General features: G+C 43.5%; 1 protein-coding gene across 3 annotated transcripts in view; it reads right to left on the reverse strand.

Annotated features, from left to right (window-relative positions):
* Nucleotides 1-14,167, reverse strand: part of ogdha (oxoglutarate dehydrogenase a) — a 42,596-nt gene that overhangs the window by 6,907 nt on the left and 21,522 nt on the right. For all 3 annotated transcript variants that reach the window (XM_079517368.1, XM_079517366.1, XM_079517367.1), the window contains 11 exons: nucleotides 9,766-9,881; nucleotides 9,357-9,511; nucleotides 8,501-8,647; nucleotides 7,808-7,898; nucleotides 6,791-6,970; nucleotides 4,372-4,500; nucleotides 3,533-3,712; nucleotides 3,169-3,321; nucleotides 2,636-2,738; nucleotides 2,160-2,288; nucleotides 440-590 (listed from right to left, as the gene is read on the reverse strand). In XM_079517368.1, the coding sequence (XP_079373494.1) occupies nucleotides 440-590; nucleotides 2,160-2,288; nucleotides 2,636-2,738; nucleotides 3,169-3,321; nucleotides 3,533-3,712; nucleotides 4,372-4,500; nucleotides 6,791-6,970; nucleotides 7,808-7,898; nucleotides 8,501-8,647; nucleotides 9,357-9,511; nucleotides 9,766-9,881 (1,534 nt within the window). The remainder of the gene's footprint in view (nucleotides 1-439; nucleotides 591-2,159; nucleotides 2,289-2,635; nucleotides 2,739-3,168; nucleotides 3,322-3,532; nucleotides 3,713-4,371; nucleotides 4,501-6,790; nucleotides 6,971-7,807; nucleotides 7,899-8,500; nucleotides 8,648-9,356; nucleotides 9,512-9,765; nucleotides 9,882-14,167) is intronic.

Genomic DNA, 14,167 nt, shown 5'->3' on the forward strand with positions numbered 1-14,167 from the left:
GTCCATGCAGTGTTGTTGCCGCACTCTTCCTGTTCTACGTGGGCTGACGTTAGACCCATCCTACGCTTTTCTTAAAGGACCAGCGCCTTTTTTTTATTTTTTTGGTCAATTATTATATTATCAACATGATTAAGTAAATAAACGGTTAGGAAGAAATTCCCCTTTAAGGCTAAAAGGAAAACACAAAAAAGTCCTGGGGACTCGTTTCCAGAATCTTCAACATTGAAAAAAAAAAAAAACCACAATAGATATCAACAAATACAAAGGAGAAAAATGACAAAACGCGCTTTGAGCTTGAAGATCTGCTATTTTCTGCATCACTTTGTGTGTATGTGTGTATGTATGTGCACATACAGAAATATGATTACATGAAGGGATGCACATGGAAATGAAAGTCAAGTGTGTGGGTGTGTGTGTGTGTGTGTGTGGCCGGGTGTACCTGAAGGTTCCTCTCTCCACGTCCTGTCCAGACAGTCGGACATGGATCCCTTCCTGCAGCAGAGATCCGAAGGCCATGTATTCACCCAGAGCCCAGTCCACGGTCCTGTTCTTTACCATCTCCGCACGGCCCTTCAGGATCCGGCTCAGACCTCACACACACACACACACACACACAATACCAGTAAGACGGGATCCGCACGTAATTCCGACATGCAGGAACCACTCGAACATGCGCTGCTCCCGTGCTTGCGGTCATGGTTAGGTTAGGGTTTGAGGTAGGTTGTCGTTTGTCGGACCAATGACTAGTCTGAACTAAGTACTGCACCCCAGTAAGACGCCTGAGGGTGAGCGCTGAAACAACAGAGCTTCTTAATACGGCACAGTTAAGAAGCAGGAGTTAAACTATTCATCTGGTGTCCGTGGGGTCAGATGTAGAGGTGCTGGACGGCTCCATATATGCAGATCTAGGTGATGATCCGTTGAGATTAAAACAAAATCACACCCGTGTGAAGTGAGGGGCGCTAATATATTAAAGTCTAACTCGTGTTGATTGTACGGTGATGTAAAACAAACGGTGCCAACACAAACATTAAACGCCATTAACAATAAAGAGACAATATGACGTAATGAGGCACATTATGACGCACATTTTCCCTTCATTGTCAATGCGTTTACTAAACAAACTTTGAACTAAAGACAAACATTAAACCTGTGTATAGGAGGGGCTGGCGCCCCTCAAAAATATGCTATATGTGAAGGTCACAAGTTCACAACACATTGCTACTATTATCCCCATACATAGGAATGCCCCCATATATGGTATCGTGACATCATCAGGGATGGAGGAATGCGACCTGCTGTCGCAATTAAGCCCATATACGGAGATTCCTGATGTCATCAATATTGGCCAGCACATCTGACCTCAAACCTCAAACCCTTAGATCTCCATATATGGATATAATCCATGTGTTGATCCTTCCCCATCCATCCTTCCTCTTCGATGTCTCCCTTTTGACTGATACCGGTCCATTTAAACTCTAGACGGGCCCGCCCCAAAGTTATTAGTGCAGCCGCGCCGCCCGGCAGCCGGCAAAAAAAAGAGAGTTCTGAACAGGCCCGAAAATTAAGGCCTGGCCCTACCTGGGCACTCATCAAACCCTGTACACTCAAGAGAATGTCCCCGCTGCCACCCTTAGATCTGCATATATGGAGCTGACCCGTTCTGACATTCCATATGTTGATCTGACCTCATCAAACCCTGTACACTCAAGACATGCTCCTTATATGGCCAGTATAGAATTCATTCCATGTTGACCTGACCCCACCCATGCCAAAGTGCCAGCACTCGCCCAGCAGTCTGCCGTCAACGAGGCGGATGCGTGCCCTAAAGGGCGTCTTACTGGTAATATAGTTTGAAGAGTCACTGTCCTATCCTTGGCATCTATATTGGTCAGTTTTATTGATGCACTATAATGCCATTCAATGCCATCGATTAGACATTTGGCAACAATGATAATCTATCAAAGGAATTTATCCCATTTAGCCCATTTATTTAATGAAACACTGCCCCCTGGTGCCACACTTATAAATACTGAGACAGAGGAGTGTGTGGTGTATAATGTGTGTGTACTGTGTGTGTGTGTGTGTGTGTGTGTGTGCTGTGCTTGTGTCATGTGTGTGTGTGTGTGTGTGTGGTTGTGAACTGTGACTGTTAATACCTCCATGGATAGTGAAGTCATCCACAGGGACAGACGAGCCAACGTTTCCGATGTGACCCAACTGCTCTTCGGTCAGACCAGTTGATGGACAAGTCATCGTCTTAGGCTGTCCATCCAGAGTGAAGAAACCTGCACACACACACACACACACACACACACACACACACACACACACACACACAGTGTTACAGCCTTTAGAAACACATCACCTCCATTTATCCATCATCTAATCCCCCATCCCTCCGTCTGTCTGTCTGTCTGTCTGTCTGTCTGTCTGTCTTACGCCAAGGCTCCACCTGACGCGTTGCGTCTCCGTCGCGTGCGTCAAAAAACGCACCGGTTCAATTTTAATGCACGCGTTAATGTCACGCAACGCGGGCAGTGGAGCCACCCTTCATTGATTAAAAAGGGAACATTCCCTGACGGTGACGGAGACGCGACGCTGACCCGGTGGAGCCCCGGTGTAAGGTTCCTACCAGGCCAAGGAGAGTCCAGCCAGTGCTTGATGTGAAGAATCTTCTCGTCTTTGGAGCGGGCATGCGCTTCCTCACAGATCTTATCGTACTTGGCAATCTCCTCCTGCACACGGGGAGAGAGAGAGAGAGAGACATACACACATGTCACGATTACGAATTTAAATTGACAATTAATTGTCACACACATAATTGCAATTAACAATTTATTTAGTTTTTTTGTCATTGAACATTGGAGCATATGAAATGAAATTTCTCTTTGGTTTTTAGGCTTCATTTTCACAAATGGCACCGTAGGGGAGATATCATAAATGAGTCAATGACACAAAGAGATTGTGGCAAATGTAATAAATAAATTGCTATTTTTTAAACATGGAAACGATTATGCCGATTATCGTGATCGTCAAAATAATCGCGATTACCTCAAATGATTGCGATTAGTCGATTGTGTAATAATTGTGACAGACTTATAATAGCAAATATTACCAGCTGACTTTCAAAATATATATATTTGTATGGATCTGATTGATACATACCTCGTACTCCTGTCTGGTTACAGCTCCCTCTGCAATCAGTTTCTCTGCATATTTCAGTAAAACTCCTTTCTGCTTTTTAATCTGTTTGTACATCAGAGGCTGAGTGAACATGGGCTCATCCATCTCATTATGACCCATACGTCTGTAACACACCTACACACACACACACACACACACGACAAAAGAAAGACATTAGTACATCTGTGATTGTAGTCCGTGTGTGATGTAGATTATAGCACAACTAGAATACAGTGGCATAGCCAGGATTTTCATTTTGGGTGGGCGGACCACCCATCTGAAAATGTTTAGTGCCAGGACCGGACCCCCCCCCCCCTTGTGTGTGTGCGCGGCTGCGCGCGCTTACCAGGTCCACCACCACGTCCTTTTTGAAGGTGGCTCTCCACTCCGCAGCCACTTTGCAGACGTACATCACAGCCTCGGGGTCATCTGCGTTCACGTGGAAGATGGGAGCGTTCACGACACGTGCTACATCTGTAGGATACGGAGACGAACGCGCCATACGAGGGTCTGTGGTGAAACCAATCTATGGAGAGAGAGAGAGAGAGAAAGAACAATGAAAGGAGACAAAGAGAGAAAACTCAAGAGGTGAGCAACAAAAGGGGAAAGATGAGAATAGTAGAGTGGAGTAGAGTGGGATAGAGCAGGGGTTCTCAAATTATTTTGGGGGGTCCCCAAATTATATTAAAAAAAAATAGTTTTTTTTTTGCAACGGAATGGCTGGAAAATGGAAATGAAGAGTTTACATATAGTACACATATACACCTTCCCTAATGATGATCTGGTTTCAGTATTTATTTATGGTGTAATGTCTCTATAAGGTTATTGAAGCAGTCAATTTGTATTGGGGATCGGGAGGGGGCGGGGCGGGGGTCCCGAGACACTGCCAAAGCATCTCCGGGGGTCCCGGGCCAAAAACGTTGAGAACCCCTGGGATAGAGCATAGTACAAAAGAAGAATCCATTTTCCCAGATGACTTATTTTAATAAAGTTTACAGTTTTAATAATAAACACAAGCATAATGCTCCCGCTCAATGGCAGCTGTGTATACCCGTTTCATGATAGGAGTGAGTGTGATTGTGTGTGTGTGTGTGTGCGTATCTGCATGCATGCCTGTTCAATTACAGCTTCATTAGGTGAGTGCATGTGTACTTTACCTGCTTCATGACAGGTGTGTGTGTGTACCTGGTTGTTGACCACCACGTGCACTGTGCCGTGCGTGGTGTAGAAGGGCAGGTCAGCCAGATGGAAGGTTTCGTAGACGACTCCCTGACCAGCGAACGCTGCATCGCCGTGGATCAATATAGACATCACCTACACACACACACACACACACACACACACACACACACACACACGCGTAAGGCGCATGAGGGCGAGACGCCGCCTCGTTCAATAGCTAAAGTATAACATAATGCTTAAAACACTGAAAGGGGTTCCCGTCCAGAATGGGTTAAAGGGCCACTTCACCCCTTTTGCAACCAGATCTCATTTGAATGATGTTTGGGAGACAAGAAACACATTCCTGGGTTTTTCATGTGGGTATTATGTGCTTTTAGATATTTTAGTATTTCAAAGTGTCCATGATGTCATCGACACTGCATGGGCTCACTTAATCCTTCCTGAACTACAATTCCCATAATACACTGCTCCTCCTTGTGGGTAGGGGGAGAGCGGTCTTATCGAGACAACATGTAGTCCAGGAAGGAAGTGAGACCATAGGGGGGTTGGGGGGAGTGCACATCACGTATATCTTTTCTACGTCCGAGCTTAGACATGGTAACGCCCCGCCTGCCTCCGATTGGCCTACCGACACTGCCGGCCTTACCAGAGTTTCCTCTGAGGTGGAAGATACATGCTGGATAGTCTGCCGCGAGGTTACTCCGTGGTGGGAAATAAATAAATAATACAAGTACGATATACAAGAGAACGACAGCTTGGCAGTGCCAAGCTGTCGTTCTCTTGTATTATGCCAAGTTGGCAACGCGCGACAGTAACTTTTATTTTTGTAGAAGAGGCAAACTAATATTGTTTATGCTGTTGGTCTGTTTATGTGTAAACTTGAAACATTATTTTACTGTAAAAAGGTCTCTTTTCCCTTGATCTTTATCTTTTTTAGTGTAACAGTATTAGTTTACTATAATTGGATTAATACCTTGATCTTTATCTTTTTTAGTACAATAGTATTAGTTTACTATAATTAGATTAATACACGATAATCAACACTAACTTTAATTTAGAACACAGCCAAATCAAATCATAGTACATACGTGTTCAATCAATTATTCAATCAAAGCAAACAATATTGGTTTGCCTCTTCTACAAAAATTAAAGTTACAAGTTACTGTCGCATGTTGCCATTCTCTTGTACTTGTATTATTTCCCACCACGGAGTGCCCTTGCATCTCGGAGGACAGGCAAGACGGGCAGTGTCGGTAGGCCAATCAGAGGCAGGCGGGGCTTTACCATATCTATGCTCGGACGTAGAATAGATATATGCTTTGGACTTGACTTGACTGGCGTTGGCTGGCCTAAGTAACCTACCCGCTGCGCTGCTATAATATTATATCACAACATAATGTTATGGCGTTATATTAAAGGATAGTATGATGAAAAAAGGGTTAGACCTGTCTTTTTCATTCAGAAATTACTTTGGACATGTGTGGAAAACTTAAGTTCAACATGCAGAGTGACGCATTACTTTCTTCTGATACTTCAATATGTTTTGACATGAAATAATAATCCCGTACCGTGTGGTGTTTGGTTTCATTAGCGCGAGCGTGATAACATAGGCGGCAGCTTGTTATTGTTCTGCTGCAGCAGTGCTGCTGCTCTGAACGCACGGAACGCAACGGTAAAGATACCAAGGATTCGAAAGTGACGTCACCGTTATGTTACGCAACACGGGAGTAACACGGACTCGAAGCGGTTTATAAACCACAGTCAGCGACGCGTCCCCGACAAATGCTTGGTTATTTTCATTCAACCGGACAGTCAACTTTTCACCACCGTTTGGAAAATCCTGTTGACGGTCGGGGAAAACTTGGGATTCCCTTCTCGCGTACCAGTGGGACATCTCCTACGGACCGGTGGTTGGGAACCTCTGCTTTACGCCATTGGACGTGATGTTTCGAGCCTCTTTCGAGAGGATGGATTCTGACCTCGGCCAGGTACCCGGGTTTATAGTGAGTGGATGTGCTTGCTTTATTGGGGTTTTTTTGTATTTGTTGATGACATGCGTTATTGTGTCTGTATGCTATATCGATTAATTGAATACATAGGACCACAAGGACTTTTTTGTGTCATCCTTTTCAGCCTTAATGTCATCAAGAACTGCCAAGACATCAACAACTGCCAGACAGCAAATTGGGATATGTGGGAACCAACACACAGGCATCGATCACGAGGTCGTCCCACACTAACATGCGTGGATGTACTCAAGAACGACGCAGGAGCGCAAATTACCAACGTACTCGATGGTGGGCTCGTGTGAGGACGACCTAGAGAGATGTCTGACTGTACCACGTGCCATTTACGTTTTTGACAAATAAAGCCTTCAATCAATCCACATTCTGTAGGCTATATGTATGGATGTCCCTCTCACCTTGTTGCCTTCCGTGTCTCCACAGTAGAACTGCTCCGCCTTGGCCTTGCCCATGACCACGGGGTTGACGGCCTCCAGATGGGAGGGGTTGGCCATCAGGGACAGGGTGATGTTCCTGTCCGTCACGCGGTTGATCCGCCGATGGTACATTCCCAGGTGGTACTTCACGTCCCCTGAACCCTGAGAAAGGAAAAGACCACTAAATATAAACACTACTTCACATTGCATATGAGGGATCATGGGACGATATGTCACGATTAATAGTGGAAAATATAATTGCGATGAACGATGTCGCAATAATCAAAATATGCTTAGAACGCCACTTTTGTTGACCACTTGAACGCCCCCGGCAGCCCTGTGCTGGGGGGAACGTTCGCCCCAAAATACCCGATCTACAGGCTCACAATGCGTTGAGTTGCATCGCAATTTTTGGGCCAATAGATTTGTGTAGAGTGATTGTGTAAGTGGTACTGAAATTGCAGCTCAAAAAAGCAAATTCATCTTAGTGTATGACTGAGGACAATTTCGCGATAAATTAAAATGATCGTGAGCGTTTTATTTTATCACGATAAACCATAATTAATCGATAATAAACCATTATTGTCCCACCCCTATTACATAGCCGTAAAAGAGCCCAGGAAATAGTTCCCAATGCATTTTTCCCATAGACATTTCATAACGTATTTATTTAAAGACCTTATAAGCGTCGTACAAAGCCAACTCTTGTCGTGACAAATCATGACAACAAACACAATATTTTGGACCAAACAAATAATTACAAAGAAGAAACCTGCCCTTTCTAATTATTTGTTCAGCCCGGAAAATTGTGTTTGTTGTCATGATTTGTCACGACAAGAGTTGGCTTTGTCCACGGCGTAAACGTCTTCAAATAAATACTTTCTGAAAAGTCTAGGAGGAAAATGAACGGGGGTTTCTTTTCCGGGTCTCTCGAGGGGGCGGGACTGCGACGCTCTATAGCAGTTGTAACTAGAGCAGGATCTATGTGGTCCTTCTGACCTCGTCAGCAGCTTCTAGTTTGGAGTCAAACTGGCAGAAGATCTGTTCCAACTCCTTACGGATCACATTAGCCAACACGTTCAAACGACCCCTGCAGGGAGAGACAAGAGACAGAGGTCATTAATGCGTAGAACCTGAATTATTTCAATTCAGTCAGCTATTATTAAGCTGCCTCACCCAATAAAAGCAACAACAAAAAAAGCAAGGAGCACTGTTGGAAGAATTTATGGAGAGATCTGTAGGATGCGTGTGTGTGTGTGTGTGTGTGTGTGTGTGTGTGTGTGTGTGTGTGTGTGTGTGTGTGTGTGTGTGTGTGCGTGCGTGCCTGCCTGGTGCAAATGTCCCCACAGGCATATAATAATTTGAGGAATAGACATTGTGAGGATTTTGTTTTGAAGACATTTTATGGTTTAAAATGACTTACAATTAGTTAGATTCAGGTCGGGGTTAGCATTAGTATTAGATATTTTAGAGGTTAGGTTTAAAGGTTGGGGTTGTGGAGTTTCACCTGATTTTATACATAGGTGTCTTGCACCGAAAATATCTACAGTACAAGCTCACAATGCGTCAGATTTGGTTAAAATGCCATCAGAATAATTGTAAAAATGACATTCATAAAATTGCCATTCTGAAGTATATTAGTATTGAAATACAACATGTGTATGCATGTGCTCGTGCATGCGTGTCCAGTACCTGTGAGGCATGCCCATGATAACGTTCTCCACTCCGTTCTCGGAGGATTTGTCGATGATGGTTTTCAGGGCAGGAATCAGAGACTCGCAACCCTCCAGGCCAAAGCGTTTCTCCGCAGACCACTTCCTCTGGAGAAACTCCTCAAACCTTGAACAAACAACATTGTTATGGGTCTAGACCAGTGGTTCTCTCAAGCGTTTTCGTGTCGAGGACCCCCAAAATGTGTTGATAATTTGTTACCTGGCAGAGAGAGGACCATTCTGGCCGGCAGGTTTCTCTTCTCCACAGTGAACTGACAGTTTCCCCAGTTCTAGATAAGATGTTCCGGGTTGTTCTAAGTTGTAGTTAATATTCATGGTTCTATGGTTGTACAGTTGGGTGCCACCGATATTGTCCCTTATCATTTGACCCATTTAGGCCTGACCTCAAAATTTTAAAAAATCCTTCTAAATCCTCCAGTTTTCTGAAATAAATATTTTCACGATTTTTCAAAAATAGCAGACCTACGAGCTCATAGCGCGCCACCGAGTGGCGCGCTATGAGCTTGTAGATCTGCTATTTTTCAATAGCTAAATTATAACAATGTTTAAAACGCCAAAAAGGGGTTCCCGCCCAAAATGGGTTAACTGTCCTTTTGCACAGATCACGCAAACCTCAGCAAAAAGAAAAAGGACAATATCGATGGCCTCCAACTGTAGATAATGGCTCTAGGTTGTAGACAACTGTTCTAGGTTGTAGAAGTAGTTGTAGGTAATGCTTCTTGGGTGTAGTAGTGGGGTCTACGTTGTCGATAGGGGTTCTACATTTGTTTCTAGGACGTAGGCTGTAGTAGGTTCAAAGGTACGGCGGCATTTACCTGGTAGAACGGACCATCCTGGCCAACAGGGTCCTCTTCTCGTCCAAAGTGAACTGCATGACTCCTGGTTTCTCAAACTTCTGCCTGATCCACTGACACTGGTCGAGGTCATTGATGAACATGAACTCTACTCCAATGTGCTGACAGTACGCCATCTACAAAGAAAAAAACACATTATGCCCATTAGCATTACTATTGTAGGAGTAGTGGCAGTGTTTATTAAATACGAATACAGAGGCAGTACTCAAATATAATTTGCGGCCATCTACTGTATACGGCTACAGGGATTTCAACTGCAGAGCACTTCCGTTACCTTCATATATACTGTATAGGTGTATTGGAAAGGCCGACAGCCCTAGTGTGTGTACGTGTGTGTGTACGTGTGTGTGTGTACACGTGTGACACACACCTCCAGACGGCGTATGATCTCCTTGAGAGGCAGAGCGGTCTCTGCTCCTCCTATGAAAGTGGTGGTCGGCAGACGGAACACCTTCTCCAGGTCCGACTCATTCAGGCCATAGAATTCTTCATGTCCCATAATGCACCACAGGGGGGGGGGGGGGGGCGAGGGCAGGGAGGGAGAGGTTGTAGAAGGGAGGATATGGGGAGAGAGGAAGCAAAGAGGATGGAGGATATGGATATGGACATGCACGCGCACACACACACACACACACACACACACACGCACGTGCACACACACACACACACACACACACACACACACACACACACACACGATGGATTAAGACCAATTGAGGAAAAGAAGGTAAGACACGCATTATGAGTTAGTGAGTGATTTAAGTGATTTAAGGATTCCATAAGTAGTTATGAAGCCACGTCGTTCAGACCAGTGGTTGAAACAACAGAGTTTCAACCAAGAGAGACAGACGGAATGACATGAAATATGAAGACGGGAGAAAACAAGAGGAAGACAATGGGTGTGTGGATAAGAATGAGTTGTGTTAGTAGCAGACAGTAGAGACGGTAGTTGTAGCAATAGCATTAGCGGGGGTTGTTGCATTAAGCAGCAGTTGCGGCATTAGCAGTTTGTTTAAGAGAGGATAGGGGGAGAATTAGGTAGTTGGGCGTTCAAAAGAAGAAGAAAAAAGGGGGGGGGGGAAACATCGAGGAGACATTAACTCATTAACATCCTTATCAATGGCAGCAGATAAGCGATCAATCAATCAATATGTTAATACAGTAATACCAAGGGATGCTACAGCTCCTGTTTCCAAGAGGCAACCAAAGGATCAACACGCACAGTTGGGAGTCCTACAGCCCGTTACATAAGCTGTGCACAGCTTCTCACTTAAGTTATGGTGCAAAGTCCACACACTAAACGATACGTTGAAACCAGTTAGTTTGATAGTAAAGCTTGCGTGTATGTTTTGTTGTACCACAGAGAATGTAAGATTAGTCTTGGTTACACTGTCGTAAAGTCCACACCAATCCAAATATTATTTCATAAAATGAAAATCACCATCTTTATTACTGTGCTTTAGATAAACAAAATGTTAACAGTCTGTCTGATCTATCTGGAGTGGCACAGCTCAGTTGCCTACCCCAGTTACTTCAAATTACATTCGTATTTTATTAACACTTGTTTTGTAATATAGCAGCATGGTCAATAACGCAATTGTCTTGCGCAAGGACGATAGGTCTCGCAGAGAAAAGATAAGCCAGACTTCTCGCCGCAATTGTCTCTTGCCAACAGGTCAGTAATTCCCAGTGTCTCAACTCGTGGAAAACGAGCATCTATGTCATTACACATGTCTAAGGATTGTATTCTGACACGGAACGCATACTCGCATAGCAGACATAAAGCAGCGGTATGACCTCAAACTTATCCAAATGTGTTACAGAGGACGCTTACAGCTACTATGGACTAGGTTGACGTAAGATTTAAACTGTAACTTCTGCCTACATCTCGAGGCAATGTCTGAACTTTCGCACAGTTGGTGCATGCTAGTGCTGGGCTTAATTTATAAATGCTGCTTTCCAACAAGTATCTCCTAATCTAGGGAGCTCTCCGTGGTTTTGACCAGATGGATATGCCTCGCGTTCAAAATATGAACGCGAGGGATTATTCAGCGACTTTATCGTAATGATAGCGAGGTAAGCAAGCAAAAAATATCTCTCCCGTTTTTTGTCCGGAACGGAAGGGGGTGGCTTACAGAGTAAAAGCGGCCATATCTGTTTACCCAGAGCTGTTATTTTGAAAGAAATCCCGGTGCTGATTGTGTTAAAGGACCACTTCACCACTTTTCAACTTCTCTTCCTATAATTGGTCCTAACTAATGTTCATGATAAAATACCACAATTTTTTCCTACTCAGTCTGTGTCTCATAGGAAGGCTGTGGGCAGTTCAGAAACCCGTCCACCAGTGACATCATCGATGGTGAATCCAAGCTAATAGAAACGGCAGGATTTCTTTTCCTGAAAAGTTGCAATGCAAAAGTTGAAGCCATCGTTCTCACGATCATACAAATCTAAATATATTTTAAAACAAATCTTGTTTTAAAAAAAAATCTACCTAATGATGATGTCACTGGTGGACGGGTGTCCGAATGCCCAAAGCCCTCCTATGAGACACAGACTGAGTAGGAGAAAAAATGGTGGTGTTTTATCATGAACATTAGTGAGGACCAATTATATGAAGAGATGTTGAAAAGTGGTGAAGTGGTCCTTTAAGGTAACCGGGTCTTATCTGACCCACATACGTAGACACATTGTTTGGAGACAGTGGGAATTAGTGACACCGGCAGAGTAGTGAAATGAAAGACAAATGTGACTAAATTTGACTGAGGGACTGCCATTGGACTTTTTTGAATTTTTGGAGATATGGCTTATAGAGTAATGTCTTGCAGAGAAACAGCGAGTTGAGAAAACAGGCTTGAAAGGTTCACTTCTGTGGTCTCTAACATTACACCTAGCTACATGTTTGGGCATTTATCTCATATTTACATGTCGATTTCAGCTCTGACACTTATTTCAGACATGCTCTAGTATGTGAAGAGTCTGCCTGTGCTATAAAGTCATTTTTGAAAAAAATAAAAATAAAAAATAAATAAAATAAAAAAAGTTTTTCTCCTCTGGTGAAAAGCTGGAATTTGCGCGATGGCAGTCTCTCAGTCAAATCTGGTCACAAATGTTCTAAGTCTTCCAACGCATTTTCAGGAACCTACAGATATTCATTTATTTCCAGAGATTTAGCTCTCCTCAAAGGGCACCTTGTGAACAGATGCACAAGATCTGACCTCCATGGCCCCAGCAACAAGACACGTGAGCAGTGGAGGGCAAGCAGGTCAGTCCACCAGGGCTATAAATGTATCTCAAGAACACCATCGCTGAACACATAACGTGTTAAGAACCTTTAAAGCAAAGTCATTCCGTTACGAATAAAGGGATTTTGCTTTCATTCACCTGTACAGAAGTCATAACGATAAAGACAACTTGAACCTTTATATGAGGATAAAAATAAATGGTTGAATAACAAAATAACCACATAACCGACTACTGAATAATGAACATTACATTAGATGACCTTATAGAAGAGAGCCAACGGTTAATCTCAGAATATAATTTGAGCGTGAACTGAACACGCCCTGTATAACACGAACAGTACAACCAAAGTACAGTACTGTAACAGTCGCTACCATCCAGTATTTTACAAACTAAAACCGTGCTTAAGTATGCCACACACACACACACACACTCAGGCAGCGGCATCTTAGCAACCAACTACAGCACAATCTAACAAAGGACCCGGTCTACCGGCGATTTCCACACTACAGTAGCTGAATAATCAGACACCATGTAAACATGATTAACTAGCTGGTAGGGTGAAGGAGAAGAGGGGAAGAAAAGGTCAACACTCAGGCCGACTAGCAGACTCGGTCCTCATGGACTTTGGTCCTGTGTACCGTTTCTCAGCATCACTACATCAAGTCCGCTAGGGAGCAAGGCTGCGATGGTACAAAATGCACTAATGAGACAGACAGGACTTCAGACCTCATCCATTGCCATGCATTGGAAAAAAAAAACCACCATGATCTGTAACACGCTTCTAAAGGGACGCTATAGGGTTGATGTGGTCAACATTTAATTATAACAGTACGATCACAGATCATGGCTTTTTATCACCTGCTTTAGAAGCCCCATCATGCAATATCTAATCAAACCTCACTACATCAACAAACCTAAAATGATCAAATACTTTGAAAGGTTTGGTTGCTGTTTTTTTGTAATGCTTTTATTTATATTATTTAGTATACTATACTTTCTGTGATGTTCCTTTACAATACTGTCTTCCTTATTGCCGTGAATTCTGCGTAATCCCACTAGAAAAGTCAGAAGTCTGCACCCAATGAATTGGGAGACTTGAGGAGCCCGAGCCACATTTGGAGGAAAACAAACACACACTTCATGTCTGCCAGTTTAGAGAAATCAAGCCATTTGGATTAAGCGTAACAGTCTGGGTGAGAGCTGGGATTCTGCACAACAAGCGTTGCATGTGCTGTTGACTGAACAGGAACAAGCCAAAAAGCATCAGCTATAAGCTAACGCTAGCACAGACCTCCTGATACACATCTGAGATTTAGACCCTGTCCACAGTCATTTGGATATTTTGCGAAACTAATATTCTCCTCTATGTTTGGGCCTAAAACACAGATGTTTAAATTAAAACACCTTCTAAAGTGGAGATTTTAAAAGAAAATCAGTTTTCTGTAGATCCATGTAGCCACGTAAAACAAGCTCAATTTGTGCATGCCCATTGTTGCTTTTTGTAATAAGCATGCGCATTGCTGCAA

Source organism: Electrona antarctica (assembly GCF_951216825.1).
Source record: "Electrona antarctica genome assembly, chromosome: 12".
NCBI lineage: Eukaryota > Metazoa > Chordata > Actinopteri > Myctophiformes > Myctophidae > Electrona > Electrona antarctica.